Source organism: Aaosphaeria arxii, assembly GCF_010015735.1.
Source record: "Aaosphaeria arxii CBS 175.79 unplaced genomic scaffold BU24scaffold_2, whole genome shotgun sequence".
Lineage (NCBI taxonomy): Eukaryota > Fungi > Ascomycota > Dothideomycetes > Pleosporales > Aaosphaeria > Aaosphaeria arxii.
In genome coordinates, this window is record NW_022983475.1 from 902,943 (window position 1) to 930,063 (window position 27,121).

Genomic DNA, 27,121 nt, shown 5'->3' on the forward strand with positions numbered 1-27,121 from the left:
TGACCGCCGTTCTGAGACCAAATCCGCATCTTCATATCTATTTCTTGTGCAATTGTTTATTTTTCTTATCTAATTGAAGAACTGAATTCCCGTTTAAATACTGGACAAGTGTCAAGAGCTAATGGCGGTGCGTGGATGGAATAACGTGCGATGTATCCAAACATCAACTAGAGGATTTTACAACACACGAACATTAACTGTATGACCAATCTTGGAACTCTGAAAATGTATAGCTATTGACAATACATGGTAGACTGATTCGAGGAACCGTCTATCCAAGTTTTGGGCACCAACCGGAGGCATCTCAACACAAGATGGCGAAGGTGACAACGCCCACTAACAACAAATTGATCTATATACTTATGTTCAACTTTGGTAGATGACTCCCAGGCCCTCTTGATAAAAGGAGGTTTTATACGCCAGGTAAGCCCCACGAAGATCTCAACTTAATAAGCTTGAGATACTTGAATTAATCACGTGGACAGGCACATTCTGGAGTCTATCACATCCTGCCACTCGGTCTACGCGTTCAGAACAAGCTGGAGAGTCTGATCGATAAGCACATGACATCAATTGGTGCCTCCAAGCTTCTCCTATCATTCATCAGCACAGAAGAGCTATGGCGCAAATCAGGTCGCTATTCCGCCAATTCGGAGCTACTACGGGTTCAAGACAGAAGGGATTCCGGTTTTCTGTTGTCTCCAACACATGAGGAGGAGATCACTTCTCTGGTGGCTAATGTAGTACATTCGTATAAAGATCTACCTCTGCGGCTGTACCAGATCGGACGAAAGTATCGAGACGAAAGGAGGCCGAGAGGCGGTCTATTACGTTCGAAAGAGTTTCTGATGAAAGATTTGTATACGTTCGACTACTCAGCTGAGCATGGGCTGAAAACGTACGAAGCTGTACGTATGGCGTACGCAAACCTCTTCAATGAGCTAAAGGTTCCATACCTCGTTGCTGAGGCCGACTCTGGTAACATGGGCGGTAAACTAAGCCACGAGTACCATTTCATATCCCCCAGAGGCGAGGACAATGTTTGGTCCTGCAACTCATGTTCGTATGTTGCCAACGAGGAACTGGCCGAGAAGAAGATTGAAGAGGCTGGTAGCTCGAAGAGCGAACCTCTGGTTTTCACGGGTATCAGCTCCGATCGGACGACTAAAGTCACTATCAAAATCCCCCGTCCAGATGACCTTTCTTCTGCCTCGCAACCAACTTGGAGCGAGATATCATCTTTCGTGAACCTCCACACAATCAAGAACGCAGGCATCGACATCGACACCGGTATCGAAACAGCAGCCCTCGACGCTCTCCTCCCAAAAACCACAGAAACAGTCTCCATCCAAGACTACCGCCTCCCCCAAGATCCCACCGAAAGCCCTTCTACCCCTTCCACCCCCCTCGACCTCACCATCATTCGACCGGGAGATTCCTGCCCACGCTGCGATTCAGGCGCGTTATCAGTCCAGAAAGCCATCGAAGTCGGCCACACATTCCACCTAGGGACTCGGTACTCCGCACCGCTCAACGCCATGGTGACCGTCCATCCGAACCCGCAACCCGTCCCCATCGAGATGGGCTGTCATGGCATTGGCGTCTCCCGACTCATAGGCGCCATGGCGTCGCTCATGTCGGACTCGAAGGGCCTCAATTGGCCGCGCGCTGTTGCGCCGTTTGAGGTTGCGATTGTGTATACTTCGCGTTCGAATGTTGTGGAGGAGGAGTTGACGGAGGTGTATGATGTGCTTAGCAGGAATGAGGGAGAGGGGAATAGTGGTGTCGATGTGGTACTGGATGATCGGAGTATCAAGAGTCTGTCGTGGAAGCTGAATGATGCGGATTTGATTGGGTATCCGATTATCGTTGTGTTCGGGAAGGCGTGGGCAGAGACGAAGCAAGTGGAATTGCAATGTCGCCGGCTGGGCGTGAAGAAGAATGTGGATGTTGCTGAGCTGAGGAAGAGCGTCACAGAGTTGTTGGAGCAGTTGTGATGATAGTGGAAAGGTGGATATTTGAAGTGTACGATAGGAATGTATATCTATTGTATTTGATCATGATGTCATTGGGCCATTGCCAGAAATTTGTACCTGCGACCGTCTCTGTGTAACGAAATTCATCATCGATCCTCCTTGTCAGGCTTGCGACGTTGCCTGGTGGATTTCTTGCCAGCGACCGCCGTGTCATCTTCCTCCTCATCCCGCCCTTTAAGCAGGCTTTGTTCTAGTTCCCATTCGTCCTGATCGTACCAATCTTCGCCGTCGCTCATTTCTCCGACGTGAGCTTCAGCCTTTGCAGATTTGTAGACCTCCTGCCTCATCCGCTCTCCCTGCAGCATTCCCATGTATAAATCTGTCGCGGTTCGCGAGAGCTCTTCTTGTTTCTGTACGAACGCGAGCAGAAGGAATCGTGTGTCTTCTGCTTCGTTGGCTGGGAGACCGAGATCGCGATCGGGTATTGACTCTGTCGAGAACGAGAAGAGCGGGTGAATGTGGGTAGATCCAGAGGGAGAGCTTGGAGTTGACTGATCTGAAGGTCCTTGGACAGCCGCTCGAGTTGTTATTCCGTTTTGTTGCGAGGCAGTATCAGAGACGTCTTCGTCATTGGGAGTGGCTGCGCGGTCTACACCATTTTGTCTTGTCACTCCGCTTGCGCCTCGTCGATCTCCATTCGTTGAAGGCTCGCCGTTCTGATTTTCGTTCTGAACACTCGGTCCGCCCGCATCTTCAGGGTTGCGACTTTCTGAAGGGTGGGACGCGTCGCCGTTGATTTCGCCTGCATCCTTCATGTGCACGTCCTCGCCATTTGTTTGTCCTTGTTTCTCTGCAGCAGCTTGTTGGATCGCCTGTGACTTATCTTGAGTCTCACCGTTTGTCAGTTCAGGCCTCGATCCCAATGCGTTCTCTGAAATTGAGTCCTTCAAAGGTTCGCCAGCGTCAAGATCTGTCAATCCCGTGGGCACGTAGGAGATGTCGCCTAAGAATTGAGTAAAGAGGTTCTTCGCACGCCACACGGCCACTCGTTCTTTACGAGAGATCGCGGCAGCCTCATTTGTTAGGTTTGTAAGGTGTTTCGAGGTATAGGGAATGCTCATTGCAGGATGCGTAGCGAGGTCGGCAGCTGATGTTAAGGGCATGAGTATTTCTGTGAGTTGTATGTTAGCTATCGCGTCCAATGCCCCACTGATGTGCTTCACGTACCTTCAAGCTTGATATCCGCATATGGGTTTTCTTCAACGGTCGACAGGTCATCCTCATCGTCGTACTCGTCGTTGTGCTCCACGATGTCGCCGTCAGGATCGAATCGAGGTGGGTTGCGCTGGAGGATATATCTGTGATATCCGGCATGCTCAATGCGCTTTTTGTAGGGAGGGGGGTCGGACGACGTTTCTGGTCTGCCAGGGCGAGCATATTGTGCCTTGCGCTTCAGGTTCTGCATTCGGTTGTTGTAAGGTGAATCGGGCTCCTCAGAGTCGGAGGCTGACAGGTTAGTGCGCGCGCCCAGGCATATGACGGGAGTGAAACCTACAGTCATCATTCCTGAGAAGCCTTCTCTTCATGTTGAAGATAGTCTCAATGATCTGTTGCTGTTGACCTGCCATGTTGACGGCGGCTGTTGAGCTAGGAACGCGAAAGCTGAGCTCGTTGACGGAGAATGCGCATGGATAGAGTAGAAAATCCGAATCCTGAGATCCCAGATCGTTATCACGTTCGCGGTCAAGAGAGCGCAAGTCGAAGGATTTTGAGGGGTCGTGGTTCGGGTGCGAGAGAGGAAGATGGGACAAGAGTGTGTAGCAGGGCAACAGGGTCGGAGAGGCGGGCTCCAGTCAAAGCAATGAGCTTGGCATCGGAGGTCCTGGGCCGCAAACACCGACATCATCGCGAATCTGCTGCCCAGCTGGCGCTTGTTCCCGCACCGCATCGCATCACATGCATGCATAGCGTTGTAATGAAATAGCATTTTGTTTCTACTCCAGTGCGTTGTAATATAGTCGATTGGGACTAGACCTTTACCCCGGAGATATTATCAGGAACGAGGAGTGGTATACTTCTCTACCCTTTCATCCACCAAACCATCGCCGTTGCCCTGGAAAGGCCCCATTCGAGCATCCCACATCCCACCTTAGCTTGAAGATACAGCGTGTCGCAGCAGCACGCACGAATACTGTTGTAGGTGGAGGCTGTTATGCTCATGGAGAGGTAGCATCAATTCGCAGATATGGATGCATATCCACTTGACTACGCAGACCATAACCTCCCCTTCCTCCTCCTATCTGGCCTAGGTGCGACAGAGGAAGAGCTTCGACCGCCTCCTCCCGTACATGATGCGTTGCCTGGCCGAGCGACCACATCTATTACTTCCGAGATATCTTCCGTGACAGATGAACGAGCAAAACAATTATTGCAGGAGTTCCTGAAAGCAGACAGCAGCAATGCGCCATGGAACAACAGGCGCGGTCAGCGGGCGGACGGCTTGTTGGGGTATAAAATACGGACAGTCGGGAGGGTAGGTCAGGGTATCCTGAATTGTAACAATTTGGAGTTCTGGGACTGACATGGCCAAAAGGATTTCAAGTTGCCTCCCAAGAAGGCTGACTCGCCTTCATCGTCTGGCTCATCTCCCCCACTGAGCCCTTCAATCCCCAATGCCAACTCATGGATCCTACATTCTCCAATTTCGCCATTATCTCCCGCTTCGACCATATATCCCGATGGCGTTATGACTCCTGCTTGGATTGTAAAGCATCAACACTATGTACCGGCAGTCTTCCTCTCCTTCTTCCCATTTACCTCAGACCCGAATCGCTCGAGTATCAATGATAACCAATTGAAAACGGAGATCAATAAGATCAAAGCTCAAATACACAAATCGGAACACCGAACCAGACTTGCTGTCGTGCTCTTGAGCGATAAAACAGTTCTCGAGGCCCCTGATATCGATGAGAGACTTGCCACTATCCGACGTGCTACAGGGCTAGATCCTAAGAATTCGTTCTTCTTTTTGCCTCCTAACACGTCCCAAGTAGAAGTTCGGACTTTCGTCAACTCAATATTGTCGGCACTGCAGCCCATTTGTATTGAATATTACAGAGACCTCACAAAGCATGCAAGAAGAAAGAAGGGCCGTGGCACAGTACCTCCACCGACAGCACCTCCTACGAGAGGAACCTCTCAGACTTTGTCTCACCCTGGATGGAATGTCCGCTACGAATTCAAGCTTGGTGTTTTTGCCGAGTTCAGACAGGAAATGGATGCAGCTCAGCGACATTACAATATTGCCCTCGACCTCTTATTTGGCTCGGAAGGAATATTTGAAACCACCGCAAGCTGGTCGCCCCGGTGGGACGAGATTCGTTTGTTAGCCGATAACATTGCTCTTCGACACATACGGTGTCAGCTGTGGAACGGTTATCCGACATCTGCTGCTCAGACTTGGGTAAGGTACAAGAACAAAATGCAGGATCTGCTCGACCGGCGAGGAAAGGGGACCTCTAACTATGGCTGGGAGGCATGGGAATCACGATGGGCTGAAATCATGGCTCAATTAATCCGCCGGGCCGAACTACCAATCTTCAAACCGCTGCAAATCGGGTCTGATGCAGGCAATCCGGTGGACGCTATGGACATACCTTACTCGCCGCCCGAGAAACAAATCCCAGTGGGCGAAAAGCTGCCTCCATGGGAGTTGCTACACCACCCAGGATACTGGTACAGGCTCTCAGCGGAACATGCAAAGAGGCGGTCTTTCTTCGCTCGGGCCATTCCCGAAGAGGACAGAACACCTCCAGGCATGTCTCCGGCAGCGAAGGTGTCCAATCGGAATCAGATGTATGACCATTACCTTGTCCCGGAGCCACATCTTGAGGTTCCTCTTCCTGGAAACCCCGGCGGGTTTGAGCATTGGAAAGATATAATTTTGAAATTGCACCAAGCCATTGTGGAATTCGAGGATAGAGGGCAATTACGAATGGTTGAACAGATGCAATTGGAAGTATCTAGGGGCGCTCTTCATGTCAAGAAGTACGAAGAAGCCTTCAAAGTTCTTCGCCCGCTCTGGGAAAACATGTCCTGGAGAGGAGAGGGATGGTGGGGCTTGGCCTCCGAAGTACTATGGGGCCTTCATGAGTGTGCATTGCGCGTTGGTGATCCCGAAACATATATCGCAACTGAGTGGGAGCTTAATTCCGCTGGTGAGTCTCCCGTGCACTCTAGAAATAAACTTTCTCGATTCCTTCCCCTTCTGACCTGTAACAGTTTTTGCGGCCAAGCCAAAGTACAAGCATGACTTGATGTCGTGTCTGTCAGTATTTCCACAAGATGATGCTGCAGAAGGTAAACATAGTGTTAGCTTGAGCACGAAGGAGTTTGTATCTTGCTGTGAGTTCTCCAAACCTTGTCTTCGGGGATTAGTCTGATGTATACAGTGTCAACTTCGTTCACATTTTCAGAAGGAGAAGGCAACGTCGGCGAGCCTTTGCCCACCCAAATTTCTATTACCTCCAACGCTAGGCCAGGCTCCGCTCCCATCACGTTGTCCACTTTAACGTTCCAGTTCAAAGGATGCCTCAGCGAAGTTCAACTGTCCCACGAAGCAAATGACGTAGAAGAAAAGGCTTCGAGAATATACAATTGCGCCTTTGAAGAAGCGACTAATCACCCACATAAACCTCGATGGTCAGGCTTATCGGACTTGACTATTCATGCAGGACAGACCAAAGTTTTCAATTTTCCAATCATCTTCCGCGAAGCCGGTGACGTTGATGCAGTCACGAGCAGTTTCGAAATCGCAACGACTCGGTTTGACCTCGTCTGCTCGGACACGGCATTGACTCATGAACGACCGACCTGGTGGCTGGAATCAGGATCACAGATCAAAGCACGCATGCTGAACAGAGACTCCGGTATAGCTATCAAAGTATTGCCTAAACCACCTAAGATGGAGATCCGCTTTCCAGATATTCGCGAGCAGTACTATACGGACGAACCTGTCAGCTTAGATATCGAAATTACTAACAAGGAAGAGGAAGAAACTGAGGCTGTTCTGGAGGTCAGATTGCTCGGTCGATCCAAGGATACACTAGGATATTCTTGGGTTGGCCACGATGCCTCCTCACCAATGAAGGAAGCACCTCCACCACTTGATGGCTCTGACAATGTTGACCTTCCTGGCCACTTGGTCGGCCGCCTAGCCCAGAATGCGAAAACCACCGAGAGGATTGTCTTCACTGCTCCATCTGACCCTTCAGATTACGCGTTAGAAGTCAAGGTCATCTACCATGTGCTGAGCGATCGCGATATCCCAATTTCGAAGACTATGATTTCTGATCTCATCTTCAATGCACCATTCGAAGCCAATTATGAGTTCCTTCCCCGTGTCCATCCTGACCCATGGCCTAGCTACTTCAAATACCAAGAAGCCCAAGAAACAAGCAGCGACGCAGACAGCAACGCCTTCGGCCTCGCCCAAAAATGGAACCTGAAAGCCAAAGTAGCCTCCTTCGCCGAAGAAACCCTCATCATCAAAGACATGGCCCTCGAGACCCGCGCCGTCCACGGCGGCACAACCAGCACGACGACCAAAGAGTTCGCCGCCACCGACTCCCCCATCAACCCGGAAGAAATCACCGAACGCAGCTTCTCAATCGACTGCCGCAAACTCGACCTCGAAGAACGTCGCCCAACATCCCTAGACCTGATCCTAAACATCACCTGGCAACGTCCCAGCCCCACCACCGACACCAGCACGCAAGATCCCCCACCCATCGTGACCAGCACGCTCGCGATCCCCCGCCTCCCCATCCAATCCAGCGAACCCCGCGTCCTCGCCACCGCCATCCCCTCCCCGGATGTCCACTCCGTCCTACACATCTACTACACGCTCGAGAACCCCACCATGCACTTCCTAACCTTCGAGTTGTCCATGGAAGCCTCCGAGGAGTTTGGTTTCAGCGGGCCCAAACTCAAGATCCTGCACCTGCTGCCCATGAGCAGACAAACGGTCGAGTATAACCTCCTGCCGCTGGTGAAGGGTGCGTGGATAGAGCCGCAGCTCAGGGTCGTGGATAGGTATTTTAATAAGACGCTCAAGGTGCTGCCGACGGAGGGGTTCATGCTTGGTGCGGATAAGAAGAGCGTTGGGCTGTGGGTTGCGGAGGATTGATTGATTCATTGACGATGAAGAGAGCATTGGCAGGAAAGAAAAGACAATGAGACGAACTATGCTGGAATTGTCATGTTAGGTCTAGAAATGGTAGTAATGAACGTAGTCCAATATCATTTTTTGAGCGAGCTTTTCGAGATTTCTTGGTGTCTTCCTTTGTGAAATGATGATGTACTGTGTTTCTGTATGCCCTCTACTTGTAGTGATGGCTCAGGACTTTTTGAGATATATTCATGATTTTTTACACACATACAATAAATAAAGACTATGACGATATCTACATACCGTACCGCTTCCATATCACTTTTCATTCACTTCCTACATCCGACCCCCTCACTCACTCCTGCCCCAGCAAAATCTTCAGCGTCTCCACGCCCAGCGCAAGCACCTCCTGCCTCCTCGACTCCTTCAGCAGTCCCTTCAACACATCCACACCCCCCCTCTCCCTAACCTCCCTCATCGCCTTGTCCCCGACCTCCCCCTCCGCCCCGATAATACTCCGCACACACACCACACCCCTATGCTTAACATCCTCATTCTCATCCCTGCACAAATTAAGCAAGTAATCCACCCCCTTCGCCTGATTCAGCACCTGCTCGACCGCCTCGTCGAACGAAAGCAGCATGGCGAGTGCGCCGCCGGCGGCAGAGCGCGTCGGCTCGTCGTCGACGTCCGTGATGGCGAGGAGGACCTGGAGGCGCTGGTTGGCGCGGGGGGACCCGTCGGCGAACTTCTCGATGCCGAGAGGGGACGCCATGAGGTTGCAGATTAGCTCTGCGGCTGCGCGGCGCACGAGGGAGTTGGAGGAGAGGAGCAGGTCGTCGTTGACGGTGTCGAAGGCGGTGCGGATTATGGTGTCTTGGGTGGGTGTGTCGAGGGAGGCGAGGTTGGTGAGGGCGAGGAGGGACTCGAAGGCGTGGAGTTGCCAGGAGGAGGCTTCGGTCGGGGTGAGGAGGGAGAAGAGGGGGCGGATGGCGGAGGTGGAGGGCAGGGCGGAGTTGAAGAGGTGGGAGGGGTTGATGGAGATGAGGATGCGGGCGAGGGCTTGGGCGGCGGTGGTTTTGGTGGTGGGTGGGAAGGAGGGAGTGGAGGATGGTTGCGGGGAGGATTCGGTAGTGGTTATGTGGTCGTAGACTTGGACGAGGAGTTTGACGGCGCCTTGTTGGGCGAGGGTACCGCGGTGGAGTTTTCCTGAGGAGAGGGATAGCACGATCTGGAGGGCGTGGGATATCACGGCCGGGCTGCCCTTCTTGCTTATGGAGACGAGGACGGGGACTGTCCCAGCGTCGAGGACATGTTTGCAGCGTGCAGTGACATGGGCCTCGTCCAGTAGCGGGTCTGGCTCGGTGGGTTTGCGCGTTGCGGCGTAAGCTTTCAACTCTGCCATGCGCTTCTCTTCTTCAGATTGAAGTGGCAGATAGGCAGTCAGGTTCGTGAGGATGGTGAGCCCACCGAAAAGCACTTCGGCAGATACCTGGGGTTCCTTCAAGGTCTCGATGAGGCGGCGGAGGAATTTGGGATCGTTTGCAAGTGTCTCGCGGACCTTGGGCTTGAGCGAAGCAAAAGCAAGGCCTTCTACGGGGTCTTTCTTGGACCCTGTCTCTGAAGATGATATAACCATGGATTTGAAACGTAAAAGAAGGTCGTCTTGATCCACCTTGGCTGCCCCGGGGACTATGATCTGAGGTCCATCAGATGCCGGCTCCTCACCTAATTTCACCAGTACCAGCGCCGCGAGGTTGGAACGATTCCTGTCCTGCTCGGTGGCAGCTATCTCCTCGAGCCACTCACGACAATGTCTGTTCACAGCTTCGCGGCATGTCTTGTCCATGCAGGCTTGACTGACGAGCTCGAGAGAAGCATGGACAAGGCGAGAACTTTTCTTACTCCGCACGAGCTGAGGAAGCGAACTGACAAACCCTTCTGTGAGGAACAGAGCAGCTGCTGATGCGGTGGTGATGGGGAAAATAGCTGCGGCAGCAGAGAAAGCAACAACCAGGCCGTCAGCTGTCGACCGCGTGACCCTGTCTGTGACGAATTTGTTGATGAGGCCCTGCGCTGTCTCGGGAGCAAGTTCGAACAATTTGATAGTGGCGAGCGTGGCCTGACTCCGTAGACTGTTGGGAAGACGGATATCTAGAGATGACAATATGACATCGAAGCTGTCAGCATCGATGATGCCTTTGAGGTGCTCAGCGTGGGCGGCTAATAACGTCGCCACACCTTTCATTGCTCGTTCGGGATGCTCGAGAGCCTCTTCCATCATCATGGCCAGAGATAACATGAAGCAATCTCTATGTCCCTGAATGAATGCCTCATCCGATGGCCATGCCGGGCGTTGCAGAAGAACCTTGAGGAGACTATCGATACTATCGTCTCCGCGTTCGAACAATTCGTAGTACGTCTGCGTCGGATGCTCCATAACACCTTTAACCAGCAAAGCCTGAGCCCCCGGATTAACCAACAGAATCCCAGTAACATGGTCCAGCACGTCGTCCTCTCCCTTGAAGTCCGTCAAGATGGCGAACGCACCCTCGGCGTCCTTGATGCTTAGCGTCTTCCCTCTGATCAAGTCCAGCACCGCTTCCCCGTCCTCCTCTTCCCGGCTGTGCAGCCATTTACTGCAAAGCGACAACAATGGCGAGCTGTCCTCCTCTTGCTTCAACGCTTCGAATCCGGCCTTGACTTCTGCCTGTTCGGGTGCAATGGAAGCTGCCTCGCGGAGGGCTCTAGCGGCATCCGACAGCTTCCCGGCCTTGATGCTATCCCCGGCGCTGCGGGCAAGCTCGATGGCTCGTTCTTCCTCGACGGTGGCGGCCATGTTACTTTTTTAATATGTCGGATTCTCAAGTATGGTAGTCGAGCAGCATTCTGGGACTTTCCGGCAGAATGGGAGAGGAGAAGAGCGGTTGTTTTAGTAAGTGTGACCTTTGCTTTTCTTTTGGGTAGATTTGGGATGGAGATTGGGGTCACGGGGTAGCAGGCAGGAAGCGATCTCATTCGACGGCGAGTCCATATGAGTTAATGCTTAGCGAGGGGGAGCGGAGGTTGATGGGTGATGATTGAGCAAGCACGTCCTTTCCCCACTACTGCAGTGAGTTATCATTGGACCATTCTAGACTACACACAACAAACAGTGGCAGCAGAATACTGGAGACACATACGCGTCGTGGCGTCTTACCACTCGTTTCAACACATATCATCTCAAAACCTTATCTGAACTCTGAAATATCTTGTGAAGGTGGTTTCGTTTCATACCATTATAGTCATTATTGATACATTTCATCAGACATCGCTCCCTGCCGGGGGTTCCCGCAACCAGTGTGCCACCATCATCTAAAAGCCATTAATAAACCCCCAATACAAAATGCATGATGTCTCCTACAACCCACACCACCTCCCTCTTCACCGATAAAAGATATATGTGTAACTCCGTTGCCCTTCCTTCCCAAAGAGCCACCAGGGCTATGCAAGCGACCAAAAATCATCATAACGCCGTTTCCCTGAGAAATCCGAAGGTCCCGCAATTCTCCCATGATAGATAGGATAGTAACATGTCTCCCTCTCCATTTTGTGAATCAACTTCCTGCGTTCTCCGACTTCTTCACCACCCCGAGATAGAGTAGACGCTCCCAGATGTCATCCTTGACCAGAATCCGTTCTCGGTCGAATGGCAATCCATCGAGATCCTCGAGGTTCTTACAATTTGTACAGAGGAGAATCTCCTGCACTCGCCGCCTAAGTCGAGTCTCGAAATCGAGCCTCTCCAGATACTGCTTGTCGGCCTCCGCATCGCCGTCCGGCAGAACGAAACGCTCTGTGTCGTCGTCGACGGGGATGGGCTTGTGTCTGAGCGACAAGACTCGGTTCTCTGATGTTGGGGCGTAGAATCGTAGCGTGAGGGGGTTCTCCCTTAGATCGATCTTTTTCAAGGTAGTCAGTTTACCCAGGACTGCAAGGTTCGTGCGCAGACGTGCGATCTTATTGCCAGCGATGAGCAGCTCGTTGAGTCGCTTGATGTTCAGAAGCGGCCTGAGGTCCTTGATGGAGTTGAAATTGAGGTTGATGGATCGAATGTTTGGCATCAGCTGTCCGAGATCGTCTGGTAACTCGTCTAGTCCCATCGAAGAAAGTTCAAGCCGCTGCAAGTTCAGCAGATGTTGCGAGACTTCCAGAGTACGCATCTGGTTCATCGAAAGGTAAAGACTCCGGATGTCTGCGTTTCCGAAGGGCCCGCTTGCGCTGTTCTTCGCATCGGTATCGATTGCTACACTTTGTTCTCTCCATGACAGTGTGCGGAGGTGTTTCAGACGAGCTAGCCCGGGAATGTGCGAAAGCGCATTGCCATCGACATACAAGGATTCCAGGTTGGGGAAATGGCTCTCGACCGTCAAGGAAGACATATCATTCCTACACAGTCGTACGCTCCGTAGCATATTGCATCGTCCGTCAAGCTCGTCGCATACAGGGAAAGCTTCGATGTCATTGTCGTCTACGTTGGGTTAATTTTTGGCAAGAGTCCAGGCCGTCATGGTAACCTACCAAGGTTCAAGTGCCGAATCTGCTTGAGATGATGCAAGTTCCTCACTTCGACAATATTGTTTCCGCGAAGATTGAGATCCGTGAGAGATTGCCTAAGCCTTCGTTTAGTGGGTTGATCATGATCTGCCCGTGAGCATACTTACAAATTTGATCTCGCGAAGTCAACAAACTCAATGCAGTTGCCGCTTGCACTCAATTCCATCAGTCCGTCGAGATGGAATATGCCTTCTAGCGATTCGACGCGGTTGTTGTCAATCTTCAGCGTCCGCAGATGGATGAGATCGCCCAGACCATCCAAGCTGTCGATATCGTTACCAGACACGTCTAGATGCTGTAGATTCAGAAGGCTGCCCCAAGACGTAAGTCCGGTCAAGCAATTGTTCTCTGCTCGAAGTCGCCTAACCGAGTCGGGAATCCCCTTGACTTGACTGATGGAATTGTCAGAAACATCAAGAGTCTCAAGACGATAGCAGAACTCGTCGAGACGGTGCAGATTTGCCAGACTTCTGTCGTGCAGATCGATTTCGCGAATGTCCTCCCAGTAGGGCTCGTCGGGCTTAACATCCTGCAATGCCTTGACAAGATCTGCAGTACCTTGTGCGTAACGATCCTCAAGAGCCTTTGAGAAACCAATACCATCATGTTTCACCACTACTCGATCCGGTAGCTCGCATTCGTCCACTTGATGCAACGTGAACTCTGGAAGATCACTGAGCATGAATGTGACATCCCCCTTTGCGGGCGATGATGGTGGAAACAGCATGTCCTGCTTCTGAAGGACTGGTGCGGAAACATTCATTGATACTTGCATCCGATAGTTGCGATTAGATGTCTCTTCCACAGTATCCAACTCATTGTTCGGCCTCATCACCGCTTTCTGGCGGTTAGGCAGCGTTCGGGCACCAGACAATGGGGTCTTGCGAGGGTTTCTCTTGGGTCCTGTTGTCGACCAGCCTCGCGGATGTTGTCGAGGTCCTTGTTGTTCGACAGTCATACTGAAATCCTGTTCATCGATAGAGAATGTGATGTCGCGTATCTTGGCTTGCGGTACTGGTGGTGGTGCCGTGCCACGACCCTCAAAGTACTTGATCTCATGTTCGACATCCGCCTCATCACTTTCAGGGATTGCATAAGTTACAGGGGGCGGTTGAAGCTTCTGAGTACCACCACGCTGGGTCTCTTGATCGCTCCAAGAAGTGGCTCTTGTCTCGGTCTTGGGAAAGCTCCAGGCAAAGTTGGACACTTTTGAAGGAACCGAACTGCTGTCGATAGGGGGAATAGATTGACCTTCGCGCGTTGTAGGCCTGGGCACTTCCTCGTCTTCATGAACAACCTCCGTGTCTTCTAGAAACGTTTCTGCCGTTGCTTGCGGCCTGGCGGATAGATTCTTGTTCATGAGGTATTCGGCCGTTTCATCCACGCTGAGATCGGGAATGTTACCGAAAGGATCCTCCTCACTATCGAGAGTGTTGCTCAAGTCTCCGTCTGTCCGAACCTCCTTGGTGATGCTTCTCTGTCGAACCCAAATATTCTTTTCGCGATCAAAACTCATGCCTGCTATCTGTTCCGGTATAAGATGAGCGACCTTTTCAGCAGCAATGGTGGTAACATTGTCTGACCGTCGGGATGCGCTAGTAACCACGGTCTGGGCCATGGATGAGCCGGTTGAGGGATGAGTTCCACCTGTTCTAGGCTGTGAATCATGGCCGCCAGTAGCATCCTTAGGCGTCCTGTTATGACGGTCTAGGTTGTCTGTGATCCGGATATTATCCTGCTCTGCTACTATGCTGTTCTCATCCTGAGCAACTCTTGCGCCCACATAAGGCAGGTGCAATGAACGGAAAGAAGACCCCATAAATTCATCTGATTCCTTGTCCTGGTAACGGCGGAGGTGGCTGATAACGGTCGGATCCAGGTCCCGCTTGTTGGGTTCCTTCCATTCCGACTGGCGACCCTCACGGCTCGGAGGTCGTGAAAATGATAGTGGAGTTGACGGCGGCGCATCCTCATCTGGTACAAATGGCGATTCGGCCTCGGTCTCTTCAAGACTGGCTAGGCCGCTCATAGGTCGACCTTTGGTCCGAATGTAATCCATAATCTTGAGAGCTTCATCCAGAAAGTCTTGTGTAGTTACAGACCGCTTGCGACTTTCGTCTCGTGCAACTTCTGTTCTTCTCATGCTAAAAGCTGCTACCTGTGTTGCAACTGCAGTCGCTCTTGACTCTTCAAATGTAGAATCGGGGCCAGGCGATGAGTCAAGCTGTTCTCGTATGGCATGTAGTTTTGGAGATGAGAGGAGGAATGCTTCTGTTGCCTCTAGGATCTCTGCCTGCACCTCCTCACGCCTGCGCTGACTTGGTGTTGGGTTTCGTGGTCTTAGTATCTGCCGCCTTGCCAGAACCTCTGGGTCTGCGAGATGCATCGAATGGTCGTGGCGGGCGTCCTTTCTTTTACGGCTAATGACCGATTGCATGGCGTCGTGAGAATCTTGTACGGGCTTTGTTGTAGTACAGTCCACAGTATCACCCTCTGTCTCTAGTGCTTGTAATGTTCTCCGTCGCTTAGGGGTAGGATTCTTGAACGGAGAAGTTGGTCCGCGCTTGCCCTCTGCATATTCTTGCTCAACGTCCTCCTTTTCCACTTCGTCTAAGGGTGATTGAGCTGCCCCTCCTGGCTGCAGGGAAGGCGTTTGGCTAATCCTTCGATGACTGCTCGATATCCTCGTCAAGCCCTGCCGTTTCGCTCGGGAAGAAGTTCGAGGCGGCGGTGATCCATCATCATATTGAAAGCGCATAGGGTGTCGGCTCCCAGGAGGTGCAACTTCGATAGATGGAGAACCGTCTGGGCCGCTGTTGTCGAGTTGCGAGGCCTGTGATGATAGGATGGAAAGTTCTTCGGGGAATGAATACTGATCGAGGGCACCCTGGCCAAAGTTTTCAATGTTTGCTGAAACGGGCTCAAGAGCATCTGTTTGTCGTTTCTTGTCCGATGGCCCAGCGGTGCTCATATGAACGCTAGTCTCCTCTACCGATGTCAATCGTGTCTGCTTCTGAAGGATTTTCGTTGAATCGCTATTTTGATCGTTTGTAGAACTCTGCTCGACACGATAGTCTAGCTGGCTTAGTCTTCGTTGTAAACGATTACTTGTGAAAGTGTCGTGCGCATCGAATAGCTTCAGTGGACTTCCAGACGTGCGTGCCCGATCTGGGCTTAGATGATCGGATTGCCGCGGCCTGTGTGGAGTAGTAGGGCTTTTGGTAGGGCTCGAACTTTGTTCATCCTCGTCTGCAGCAGATATTCGACTCAGCGCCGCAGTACTTGAAAGTCGAGTGGCAAGCTTCGCTTGAGGAGATGGACTCAACGGTCGTCTTCTAAAGGATCCGTCGCGAGAGTAACCGCCTCTCCTCATCTCAACAAAGCGACCAACATCAGCAAAGTCGGGAGTTCCAGCTGGGAGATCCTCTGGAAGGGACATATCCTGGAGCCTCGAGAAGGAGGATTCTTCACGAGTGTTTTGAATTGAAGAGCTGCCTTCCGAGGCCGGCTGAATGCCAACTGTGGGAGGTCGGGGACCTATGTGACGTAGCCTATCTGCCAGTTCTGAACCAGTGAAGTTTGGAATTGGGGCAGCATTCTGTCCCACTTTCAAATTTGTCGTAAGATATACTGGGCTGAAACTCTCGTTCTCAAATTCGATCTGCCCGCTAATCGTTCGTTGGCTGGGTTGACTTGTGGAGTGTCGAATTTGTGATCCACCTATGGAGCTCTGTCCATACTGTTCACTCAATGAAGCATCGTGGTTTTCTTCAGCTTGAGCGTTGGAGATTGACAGATCAAGAAGCTCATCGACCAGTTGGTCCTCCTCGGCCTGTGAGGGTTTGGCAGTGGGCCACGGCGGCGGACTGGATGGTATGGCATTTATCTTTTTCAGCATCCCTAGCCTGCTCTTCTCCTTTGTTTGTGCATCCGATCGCTCAGCGCTTGGTTTTTGGAAAATGTTCTCGAGGCCCATTGGACTAAACAAGTCCTTCTGATCGCCGTAACCAATGTCGCCCTTCAACAGTCTCCTTCTCCACTCCGGTGTGTCGTATTCAGTGACTTGCTTGTCCGGCGACTTCGATTTGGGTTTTTGTTCTACGGTGCCATTGCAGACGAACGATTCATCCAGAGATGCCCCAGAAGAAACGGTGCTACCGGCAACCTCCGATACGTCGGTCGATGCGACTGGGTGGACATTATTGTCGCTCAAGCTGCGCTCCACCAGCGCGCTTCTTCGTTTCGCAGGTTTGAGGTCTCGAGCGACCTGGCGGACTGATATTTCGGAGAAGGAGCCTGATGATTGCCGCAAGCGGGGAAGTCGGCTCTGCGGCTTCGAAATTACGCTCTGTTTTGATGATTTCGGTGATGAATCGACGGGGGAATGAGAGTCGGTCGTGGGTGCGGGTTGAGGCACCCATTCCTCAGAAAGGTCATCCAGCCAGGGCTTCATGTTGTGGTTTTGATGTTTTGGTTCACGCTCGTTGTTGTGGGAGGTTGTTTTCGACCGGGGAACGCGTCGTTGGTTTAGTTAATAATGCAGCAGCGCATGGCGGGAGCGTGATGTGCCTCAATGGCAAGTGTCGTAACAATGGACGCGTGAAAAGGATTGATGTATCAATATACACGTTCATTACACTGAGTGACAAGCCATCCCAGAGTTGTGGTTCCCTATCGCACGTGATCGTTATCGGTGCGATCTCGTCGCCAGAGCAACGGGCTCTCGAAACAGATCCGCTTGTCGATCTACGAGATACTAACTACCAGCAAGCCGGTGCAACGCCTTTCTACCGGCACTGTATCCATTTACATTCGTTCAGTACTCATTCATTACCTCGCCGCAGTTCCATCTGGTTGTTGTGTGCTTTCCGGAAGTGCTCACTACTCGCGAGGATCAATATTGAATCATGCAACTGGCCAGAACATACACCTCTGACTTAGACGAAGTCAACATAAAACGAATGCAATATTGAACCGGAAGCACCCTTCTAGGGACTGGATGATATTCCGGAGTACGTTCTGACCTGTTCTGAAATATGGCGCGGGCTGTGCAGGCTGGTCTACTGAAAGGGCTTCATTTCGAGGAGACATCACATGATCATGAGGACCTCCTGGAGCTCTGGCCAAACGACGATATCAGCATCGAAGATCAGGAAAGCAGACGTCAAAGAATAGAGGATATTGCTGTTGACTATTTGATTCGAGGAAAACGACCACTTATCCGGTCGGCACAACTCAGGGGACCTTTCGATGGGGACAGCTGGAAAAACCCATGGAGCAGGAAAAGGCATTTCCTGCGAGAGAGCCATCCGCAGAAATCGAATCGTACATACGCCAAAGGGCAATTCAGCGAGGAAACAAAGACCCACAACAAGAAGCAACCCAATGAAATGGGACCTCCCTCCTCCCGCTTCCAAGCACAATCAGACTCTATGCGGGACTCGAAGTCGCAAGACCCGGAAAGCCTCATCACTAGAAACTCACACCGGCCATTAGCGACATCTCCTCCTCAACAAATAGGATACATGGATGAAGACCTTAATGTCAACCAGTCTCGTAAGAGATCTCTATCGACACAAACCTCGCCATGGCTGAAGCGTCGGAAGTCTGGGCTCAAAGCAAATTGGGGACACAGGTCTTCTCCAAGTCCTTCACGGCCAGGGAAAGAGGCAATAGCGTTGACGAGTAAGTCTACAGCTGATTTTGTGAAGAATGCAAAACTAATCGGGGATCCCAACAGCCAACTACCCTTCATCATGTGCATCCGCCTCAATGATGATTGCAACGCCAGCTCTAGATGCTCAAGCTGCAGTTTCTGATAAACCTGTAGAAACAAGTAGGTTGTCCGGTCGACAACAGTTTCACCAGGACAAACACGATATCTCAACAAGTAGCCATACGCCAAACCCCGTAGCTGCGTCAGCAGTACTAGTTAGCAGGACACTGTCTGTGCAACATTCTAGTGCAAAAGATAGCCTTGTGGAACAACAACCGGAAGAATACGAAGAACACCAAATGCCTCTGGGTGATACTGCAGAGGATAGTGTTGACCCTCCCTCACCCAAGGATCCCGCGAGCATTCATCCCGAAGAGCAGACACGTAATACGAACCCAGAAGACGAATTCATATCAGCCGAGAGAGCTCAACCTTCGGAGGAAATCTTTTCACAATTAGTGGCTGCTGCTAATTCGCAGCCCGCACGTCGAACGTCACCCTCAAAAGAAGAAATACAAGGTTCTGCGGAACGCTGTGTAATGAGACCAAGCAGCGCGAAGTCAACATCAAGACGAGCCAAGAAGGATAATGTTGTCAATAACGGAGCTAGCCACAGCATGAGCAAACATACAGACGCCGATCCGCAACCTAAGAGGAAGTCAAGCAAGGGAGCGAAACCTAAACCTCGACCAGTCACATTCGATTCCTCGCCCATCGTCAGTAAACGCACCAAGAAAGCGGCAGAAAAGGGAAGGAAAATAACACAGGAGGAAAAATCGAAGGCCAATGGCGTGGATCTTGAGAGAACAGAGCATCATCGCCGTGATATATACGACGTCCCAGATGAGGATGATATGACACCTCTACGACACGATCCAAAGCCCAGTCGCCTATCTAATAATTATTCCACACAAGCTGCCATGATGATGGCCCAGCAAGAGTTCCAGGATCAATCAATGCTCTCTCCACCGAACGTGACACCAGGATTTGGGACAGACGGCCAAGAGGACGAGCGACGGCAACATTCGGAAGACCGAAGGAGCCCTTCCGTCACGCCGTTCCACGTTTTCCACGCCAGGTTAGACAGACACGATGCAGTAGACGAGATGCACGACGTGCCGATGAGCACGCAAGAAATGTTCGAAGCAGCCTCGCCATTCACATTCAGCACAATAAAGAAGAAAAGCGTAATGTCACGACACAGCAACCTACGATTCACCGTCCACCCCGCGGATGGAAGGGACGCACCGCAGACATCACACAGCCAGCAGAGAATTACAAGTAGCACAACACCGCCGATACCATCCGCGGAGCGCATACCGCTAAAGGAGCGCAACTCACGCCTCTCGTTCCAAAGCATCATAAATCTGTCAGACAAAGGGTCGCAAGAGTCTGTGAGCAGACTCTCGCCATTCACAATGATGCTGCCTCTGACAGATGGCAGCGGAGGTGACAGCCGACCAATTGAACTCCCCCAACTGAATTTCCACGACTCGATGGAGGGAGAAGGGTTGGACTTCACAAACGGCCTTTTGCAGAATCTCGAGGCGATGATACGATATGAGAATCGGCGATACTGATACTACTGGTAGCGGGACATGCGTGCGCTTTTCAGCCGAGATGCGGGTTAGTTACATATGAGACCAAGGTCTGCATATGCTGTTATACCTTTTTGGCCTGGGATATGATGGACAGATGGATGTAGGATGGAAGGATCCGGCTAGACGGGCACTCATTGATCCTCTCTTGCACGTCAGTCCAGCGACCAAACCAAATAACTACTTCCCGTACTCCATACCATACAAAGATAATAAAACACAAAAAAATTAATTAAGCAATCAATCAACCAAACACATCAACACCCCTTTACACCTCCATCCTTTCCAAGTAAATTAAAAAAGAGAAAAAAAGCACTTGCCATTCACAATATCTTACCTCCCCTTCTCCCCATACCACAATCCATAAGTAAATACACACAGCCATAACCAAGACAACACAAAGGATGGAACCCGCATTTTCCGGGGATGCTCGTTACCTCGCTTCGCTTCACTTCGCCTCGCCCTTGCTGTCCTCGGTTCACCGCACCACGTTCTCAGATCATTGGATGTCGATTATGTAGACGCACGCACCATCCCTGCGCGCGAGCGCAAATGGGATCTTTGGCATGTAGTCTATGTGGTATGTATGGAGTGAGTATGGCATAATTGGATTAGTTCATTCGCGAGTAAGATTCGCATTGATATGGGGGTGATTTTGTGAGGAATTATGTGAGGAAGGGGGTTCACGTGATTGTTCGTTGGTCGGCGGGAGATGCTGGATGCTGGACGTGATTGTTCGGAGGAATGGCATTGGAAATACGGGTATGGGAATTTTAACGAGATGGGTAGGGAGAAGACGGGGAACTGGGATCTGGGTACTTGGGACTTGGGACTTGGGTTTGGGGTTGGTTGTGCGAGATGTGAGTCGTGGAAGTTGTGAACTTGGTTCATGAAGGATGTCTATGTCTGTGTATACGAGAGTTTGCGGTGTAGATGTTTTGTCTGTGTGTAAATTGAAGGAACGAGTTAGGTACTCTGGAGGTTGTAGATACCTGGTGCCCAAGGTTCAGTGCGCTTCGCTGTGCGGAGGGGATATCCAATCAGTTGGGATGGTTATCTCACGTTTTCCGCGCGTGTGTTGCGGAGAGATACGATCATTCGTTCCACCCATCAACTCGAAGCTTTGATACCAAACCAAGTTACTTCCGACATTAATTGACCAATTCCGATCAATGGAAACGAACGTATACGCACGCACGTACGCAGAAGAGGCCAGCACGCATATGTCAACAATGCAAGTTGAATGGTGATGACTCGTGGTGTGAAGTTGTGAACTCTTGAATGGTGAATAGTGGATAGCGGGGAATCGGAACGAAGAATGCATGGCGTGCAACGACAAACGCGCGGACGACAGTGTCTGTGTTCCTCACATGGGCGATTGGACATTCCCTGGAGGAATTGGTGCGACTTGGATTAGTTGGATTGACTTTGCCTGGCATGGTTGGCAATGGACCACGTTGACGGTTGTGTGGTGTAGATTGTCTTGCTGTTATAAGGTACAAGTATGGTAGTTGGGTAGGAGGGTTATTGCCGGTTTACTGCATCATAGCAGTATCTCCCTTGCTATAAATTATATTTTAAAATACACCAAGTAACGATCTGATATTCTGTTTCAACGGATGACGGATATTGGTAAGTAGATTATTAGATGATACTGGCGGAGAAGATAGACGATAGATACGGAGGAGATAAACATATTGTTGGATGTTTCGCTAAGTTATCTATCTCCCCGGGACTTGGCTTATCCCCCTGTCCACATTGATTAAACAACACCGAGATGTCAATTGGACCATTGACATATATCTGTCTACATTATGAAGGAAGAAAACGATCAGGCAGTCAGTCAAATCCTATTTTAATGATAATTGATGAAGTCAAGAGCTGTATCCTGGATTATAGATGTCATGATAATGTTCAAAGAGATCTGTGGTGCCGTCTCCCCGCAACGTCATTATTGGCAAACACTTCGCTTACTCTTATTTAATCCTTGCGCCACCTCCACCACCACATGTTTAACTCGAATCTACACATCCACATCCACATCCACAACGATATCCACTTCCAACCGGGTCGTACTAAATCAATTGATCATGGACACTAAGTAACCAACTGTACTGATCTGGACGATCTTTCTTTAGCTGCCGTACCGTACCGTAATGTACATACTGTATTGTATATCCAACATACAGGCTATTCACGCACGCACATACGCCGCCACCGCCGCTACCCCTACGCCATATCTCCCCCCCTCGCCTTGTCCACAATCCTTCCAACGTGCTCGGTTCATAGGCCTTCAACTCTTCTAACGAACATCTCGACATATCTATTCCAAACTGCCCCTGGATCCCTACCGTTTATCCTGTACGACTCAACATCATTCCACCAGCCAGCCAGTCAGTAGTTGACACTTCACTGCTGTCACTGTACTACTACGTGTATACTGTACTGTACTTTATGTACTATATCGTACTATATCGTACCGAACAGTAACTGTACCATAACTGTCTTGCCTACTGGTCTGTAACGTCCAAGATAGCAGTTCCAGCCCAAGGCCAGTCCGAATCGAGTAATAGTGACTGAGGCCAAAAACCCAAGGCCCAACTACCATAACCTCACTAATTACTCTTCTACTCTACTACTCGTACATCCACACAACCTCCCTCGTTCTCACACACGCACAACTCTCGCACATACATTCGCACTCCCAGATCGACACCACCACCACCTACTGTGTAGATATCCGGATTCCTCCTCCTCCACCCCCCTTCCACCATTATTGCACATACCACAGAATCGCGCACCCGCTACCCTCCGTCGGCTCCCATTGCCATTACACGTACATTACACACGCTGAACATCCCGGCTCGTCGCTCGCCGCTCGTTGCGTCAACCGCAGCGCGCGCCCAACGACCGTTTCCCTGGCCATCCACGCTCACGACCTCCCTCGTAAATCCCCGGCGATATCTGCCACTCGCGAACCCACGCTTTCCCAGTCCTGCCCTCGTCGCGGTCTGACCAATGTCGATTCCATGTCACCGCCCGCAAACGCCCCGAAAAACACCTCACCCTCCGCTTCGGTGAGGTCAAATGCCTCCCACATCCCCGGCCATGGCGCGACCCGCCCCTCCCCTCCTTCCATTTCTTCCTCACCAGAGGTGATACCAAAGAGCCTCTCCAAGGCGGGCCGTTCCAAAACCACTCCACTCGGCCTTGAACCTATATGGGCTCCTTCGATCGATCGGCCCCAGCTCTCGGAACGTGATAGTATATTTGCGACCACATACCTACCTTCCGATAGTCCTGCCTCCTCTCCCATCTCGTCCCCAGTCGAAGTCTCGCCCAGGAACAATGCTTTTGACCGTCCTCTGCCCAACATGGCAACAGCTGCGGCTCCCGCTCGACGATTGATGGAATCGCCCATCTTCCGCCACCACGATACGCCCTCCTACCCTCCTCCCTCCCTCAAAGAACACCAAGGCCTTCTGGCCACCCACTTCAATCCGAACAGACCATTAATGGGAAGCAGAGGCATGGATGTCGGAACCCTGACCCAGAGCCCTCCTCCCTTCATGAGCCCCGTCGACTCCCCCGTCGGTCGCCCTTCCACGCCCCATCACCCCGATACACCACACGCAGCGAGCCGGCCTCTTTTGGAGGCATTGGCGGATAGCGAGGAGCGAATGAGATATAATGCTTGGCGGGAAGGCAATGCCGTCTTTCCCGGCAACAACAACGCTCCAAAACCCACCCGGGGAGTTACCCACGTAGATAAGAAAATCGAGGCCACTCTACCCAAGGCAGAACAACCGCCGACGGCGAGGAGTCGAAAGGCGAGCCATTACCTACGAGTGTTTAAGGAGAATGATGCCGCCGAGGAGCAGAAAAAGCGTGAGGGGAAAGGAAAGGATCGGCGCAATGGGGATCGGACACTACCAATTCCCTCCGAGGAGGATGAATACTCCCACCCATCGTCTGCAGTACAGTCTCCAGAAGCTGTTGTAGGCGAATCATACTTCGAACCTCTACGCACCCCGGGCCTCGATGTGACGGAGGCGATTAAGCCAGATGTTCCTGGTAGCCCACACCCGGTTGAACAGAAGCAAAAACGAGAGATTCCCCTGCGCTTACTGGAAGAGATTCGAAACTTTGGAAACCTCACCCCGGGAGCCGATTCAGGGACATCATTTTCGAAGAGTCTGCCTACCGCTGTGGTTGAGAGACTCGCAAAGGGCATCCCCACGTCGAAGTTGCACGAAGCAACCGACTACTTCACTTCGGCCTCTCCGACCGGCAGCGAGGAGCGATCGCCTGGTTCCGACGGGGAAGACTCCGAACGGGAACAAATATCGTCTGCCTTGTATTTCCCTCATCGCCAATTGAAGTCAGATAAGACCCCGCTAGAAGAAGTGCACGCAGAGAACGAAGGTGAGGTGAAACGGGAACGGAAGCCTACCGGTACGGTTAGAGGTCCCAAAGGATGGTCCAAGGAAGAGACTGTACAAACTCCTCAAGAAGTAGAAATCTCTCTACAATCCCAAGATACAAATCAATGCCTGCATGGTGATATACCAAAAAGAGCTGCCACGTCAGAAGAAGACGAGCAGTCGATGACCTCCCCAGTGGATGCGACATCAACCGAGTCTGACTATGAGTCACTCGCTGAATCATTGCATTCCTTACGCAGCGTTGATTCTAGCGTCACTGATGACTTAGGAACGACGCCGACTGCGACTCCGCGACAAAAAGAAGCGAAGCCTGTTCCCGCCCCACAGCCACCAGCACCCTTAGGCGCCGTCGAGCTGAAGCCATATGATCACCAAGTTGGTGGTCACACCACTGTATATCGTTTTTCCAGACGGGCTGTGTGCAAGCAACTCAATAATCGAGAAAACGAATTTTATGAGACAGTTGAGCGGCATCATCCTGATTTGCTGGAGTTTCTGCCCAGGTATGAATTTACTACCCCTGTCACCCTTTGATTTGAAGCTGAAATATCAGCAAAGCCATTGTTTTGCGTGGAGGTTTATGCATATCAATTCCATTTACTAATTTTGCGTCGAATTATAGATATATCGGTGTCCTTAATGTCACATATCGTAAAGCTCCCAAAAAGAAGAAAACCAAGGACAAAAGCAAGAATGAAGAGGCTGGTAATCAAGATGCTCAATCTTCGCTCAAAGCCGACACCACATCTTCGAATCATACTTCTGAACACACAAGCCACAAGGCCAGTTCTGATGAGCATCCTAGGGTTGTCAGTCACTCACAACAAACCATGCCTGTTCCCCAGGTAATTTTTGAAAACAATCGCCACATAATTCCCGACAATCTGTTTCGTGTTCCTCCACGCTCTACTACTCCTGACCCCTGGATGAGCAATTCTTCACTTCCATCCCAGTATCACCGAAGGAACCAGAGCGATATTGGTTTCGTTTCGGAGGCCTCGGAGGAGTATTCTCGCCGGCCACCATTGCCGCACCACACTAGTTGGGGTGTCACTACTATCAACAGAAAGCTGCAAGAAGAGGTCCTTCGCCAGGTTTTCGCGCCACCGCCCATCCATCATAGACATCGACACGGACATCGACGAATTCCCCAAAAGGTGAGGCCTGACTCCCCGAATCTGGTTGGGTCTGCGCCCTCCATGCGAAGAAGCACCTCGAGCGTCTCACACATAAATGCTTCATCATTCGTAGAGGAGCCGACTCGTAAGCAAGTCCTGAAAGCCGAGGCTCACCGCAAGCTTTCTGGAGGATCTCCACATTTCGACACTTTTCATGCAGATTCGGACAATGAAGCTACCTTGCGCGTGCCGCCCTCTTCCACTCTTCCCCGCAGACGTCATTCGGGTGGGGGTTTGACGCGCCGTCCTCTCGGTGTGGACTCGAGTAAGAGGCATAATCTAGAGTTTTACGAAGAGGAAGGATACACTGGTGATCGCGAGGAGGAGGTTTTTGCGATGGATGATGACCCTCCAGGCTCACCGAGCCTTCCTAGGCCAGACCTAACTTTTGAGCCCGCGAGTAAGCCGACCAGTCAACCAGATACACCAGGCGGATCCGTGGGGACAATGCTGCCAGCGCCAGTTGTACCGCAACCCATACCCTCTACACCTGCTGCTTTGGATCCCTCGAACCCCAAGGAAGCTCAACAGCAGCCCGACGAGCGTGTCCAACACTTCCTCCTATTGGAAGATCTTACAGCGGGTATGTCGAGGCCCTGTGTTCTTGATCTTAAGATGGGGACGCGACAGTATGGCATTGAAGCCAATGAAAAGAAGCAGCGATCCCAGCGGCGTAAGTGTCAGATGACAACAAGCCGTGAGCTTGGCGTGAGAGTCTGTGGGATGCAGATATGGAATGTGAAGACACAGAGTTATGTCTTTGAAGACAAATACTTCGGCCGTGACCTTAAGGCTGGCAAGGAGTTTCAAGATGCTCTCAAGCGGTTTTTCTTTGACGGGATCGGTTACAAAGCAGCTCTCCGGCATATACCGACAATATTGGAGAAGATTAGTGCTTTGGAGGGGATGATCAAGAGACTCCCCGGGTACCGATTCTATGCTAGCAGCCTACTCATGCTGTACGACCGTGGCGACGGCGAGAAGGACAAGAACCAACCACCGATGCCACAGGGCGCGTCGAATTCGAGCACAGAAGATGTATCTGCCACAGTGTCTCCTGCGCCTGGGAAGAATAATACCATTGAGGATTCTGAGATCAAGCTCAGGATCGTAGATTTCGCCAACTGTGTTACCGCCGAAGACGCAATACCCGAGGACGCATTTTGCCCCCCTCACGATCCAGACGGAGTGGATGCTGGGTACCTCCGCGGACTCAGAAGCCTCCGACTGTACTTCCATCGCATCTGGCGAGATCTGAATGAGAAAGAATGGGTTGAGCGAGGAGAAGGCGAAGGCATGTCGCTGAACTCTCCAGGCCCTGGCTTCAATGGCGTTGGAGACTGGATGGAGCCTCCTGGCGGAGACGGAAACGTGAGCGTCTGAACATTCCATTCCACTCATCAAGACCGTGTGCACTGGCTTGCACATGCCCCTTTATTAAAC

The 27,121-nt window shown here is 51.4% G+C and overlaps 7 protein-coding genes across 7 annotated transcripts; 4 read left to right on the forward strand and 3 right to left on the reverse strand.

Annotated features, from left to right (window-relative positions):
• Positions 1 to 2: 2 nt before the first annotated feature.
• On the forward strand, positions 3 to 2,073 carry BU24DRAFT_418392 (prolyl-tRNA synthetase). The gene is made up of 4 exons (XM_033526969.1): positions 3 to 199; positions 254 to 323; positions 380 to 423; positions 486 to 2,073. The coding sequence occupies exons 1-4, from the start codon at positions 122 to 124 to the stop codon at positions 1,995 to 1,997; spliced, it is 1,704 nt and encodes a 567-aa protein (XP_033387176.1). The 5' UTR covers positions 3 to 121; the 3' UTR covers positions 1,998 to 2,073.
• Positions 2,074 to 2,122: 49 nt separating this feature from the next.
• On the reverse strand, positions 2,123 to 3,604 carry BU24DRAFT_458572 (uncharacterized protein; the record flags this gene model as incomplete). The annotated part of the gene is made up of 3 exons (XM_033531648.1): positions 2,123 to 3,147; positions 3,204 to 3,482; positions 3,532 to 3,604. The coding sequence occupies 3 exons, from the start codon at positions 3,602 to 3,604 to the stop codon at positions 2,123 to 2,125; spliced, it is 1,377 nt and encodes a 458-aa protein (XP_033387177.1).
• A 321-nt stretch (positions 3,605 to 3,925) lies between these two features.
• BU24DRAFT_364136 (uncharacterized protein) lies at positions 3,926 to 8,292 on the forward strand. The gene is made up of 4 exons (XM_033524233.1): positions 3,926 to 4,509; positions 4,570 to 6,193; positions 6,258 to 6,380; positions 6,428 to 8,292. Exons 1-4 carry the CDS (start codon positions 4,222 to 4,224, stop codon positions 8,161 to 8,163), a joined length of 3,771 nt encoding a protein of 1,256 aa, XP_033387178.1. The 5' UTR covers positions 3,926 to 4,221; the 3' UTR covers positions 8,164 to 8,292.
• Positions 8,293 to 8,358: 66 nt separating this feature from the next.
• BU24DRAFT_418394 (CRO1 protein) lies at positions 8,359 to 11,139 on the reverse strand. The gene has a single exon (XM_033526970.1). The coding sequence runs from the start codon at positions 10,982 to 10,984 to the stop codon at positions 8,501 to 8,503; it is 2,484 nt and encodes an 827-aa protein (XP_033387179.1). The 5' UTR covers positions 10,985 to 11,139; the 3' UTR covers positions 8,359 to 8,500.
• Positions 11,140 to 11,482: 343 nt separating this feature from the next.
• Positions 11,483 to 17,348, reverse strand: BU24DRAFT_418395 (uncharacterized protein). Its single transcript, XM_033526971.1, has 3 exons — positions 12,849 to 17,348; positions 12,706 to 12,797; positions 11,483 to 12,655 (listed from the first exon to the last, which is right to left on the reverse strand). The coding sequence occupies exons 1-3, from the start codon at positions 17,192 to 17,194 to the stop codon at positions 11,742 to 11,744; spliced, it is 5,352 nt and encodes a 1,783-aa protein (XP_033387180.1). The 5' UTR covers positions 17,195 to 17,348; the 3' UTR covers positions 11,483 to 11,741.
• A 429-nt stretch (positions 17,349 to 17,777) lies between these two features.
• BU24DRAFT_405590 (uncharacterized protein) lies at positions 17,778 to 20,037 on the forward strand (the record flags this gene model as incomplete). The annotated part of the gene is made up of 2 exons (XM_033525709.1): positions 17,778 to 18,426; positions 18,572 to 20,037. 2 exons carry the CDS (start codon positions 17,778 to 17,780, stop codon positions 20,035 to 20,037), a joined length of 2,115 nt encoding a protein of 704 aa, XP_033387181.1.
• Positions 20,038 to 23,084: 3,047 nt separating this feature from the next.
• BU24DRAFT_342527 (SAICAR synthase-like protein) lies at positions 23,085 to 27,061 on the forward strand (the record flags this gene model as incomplete). Its single annotated transcript, XM_033523323.1, has 2 exons — positions 23,085 to 25,003; positions 25,123 to 27,061. The coding sequence occupies 2 exons, from the start codon at positions 23,085 to 23,087 to the stop codon at positions 27,059 to 27,061; spliced, it is 3,858 nt and encodes a 1,285-aa protein (XP_033387182.1).
• Between the last annotated feature and the right edge of the window lie 60 nt (positions 27,062 to 27,121).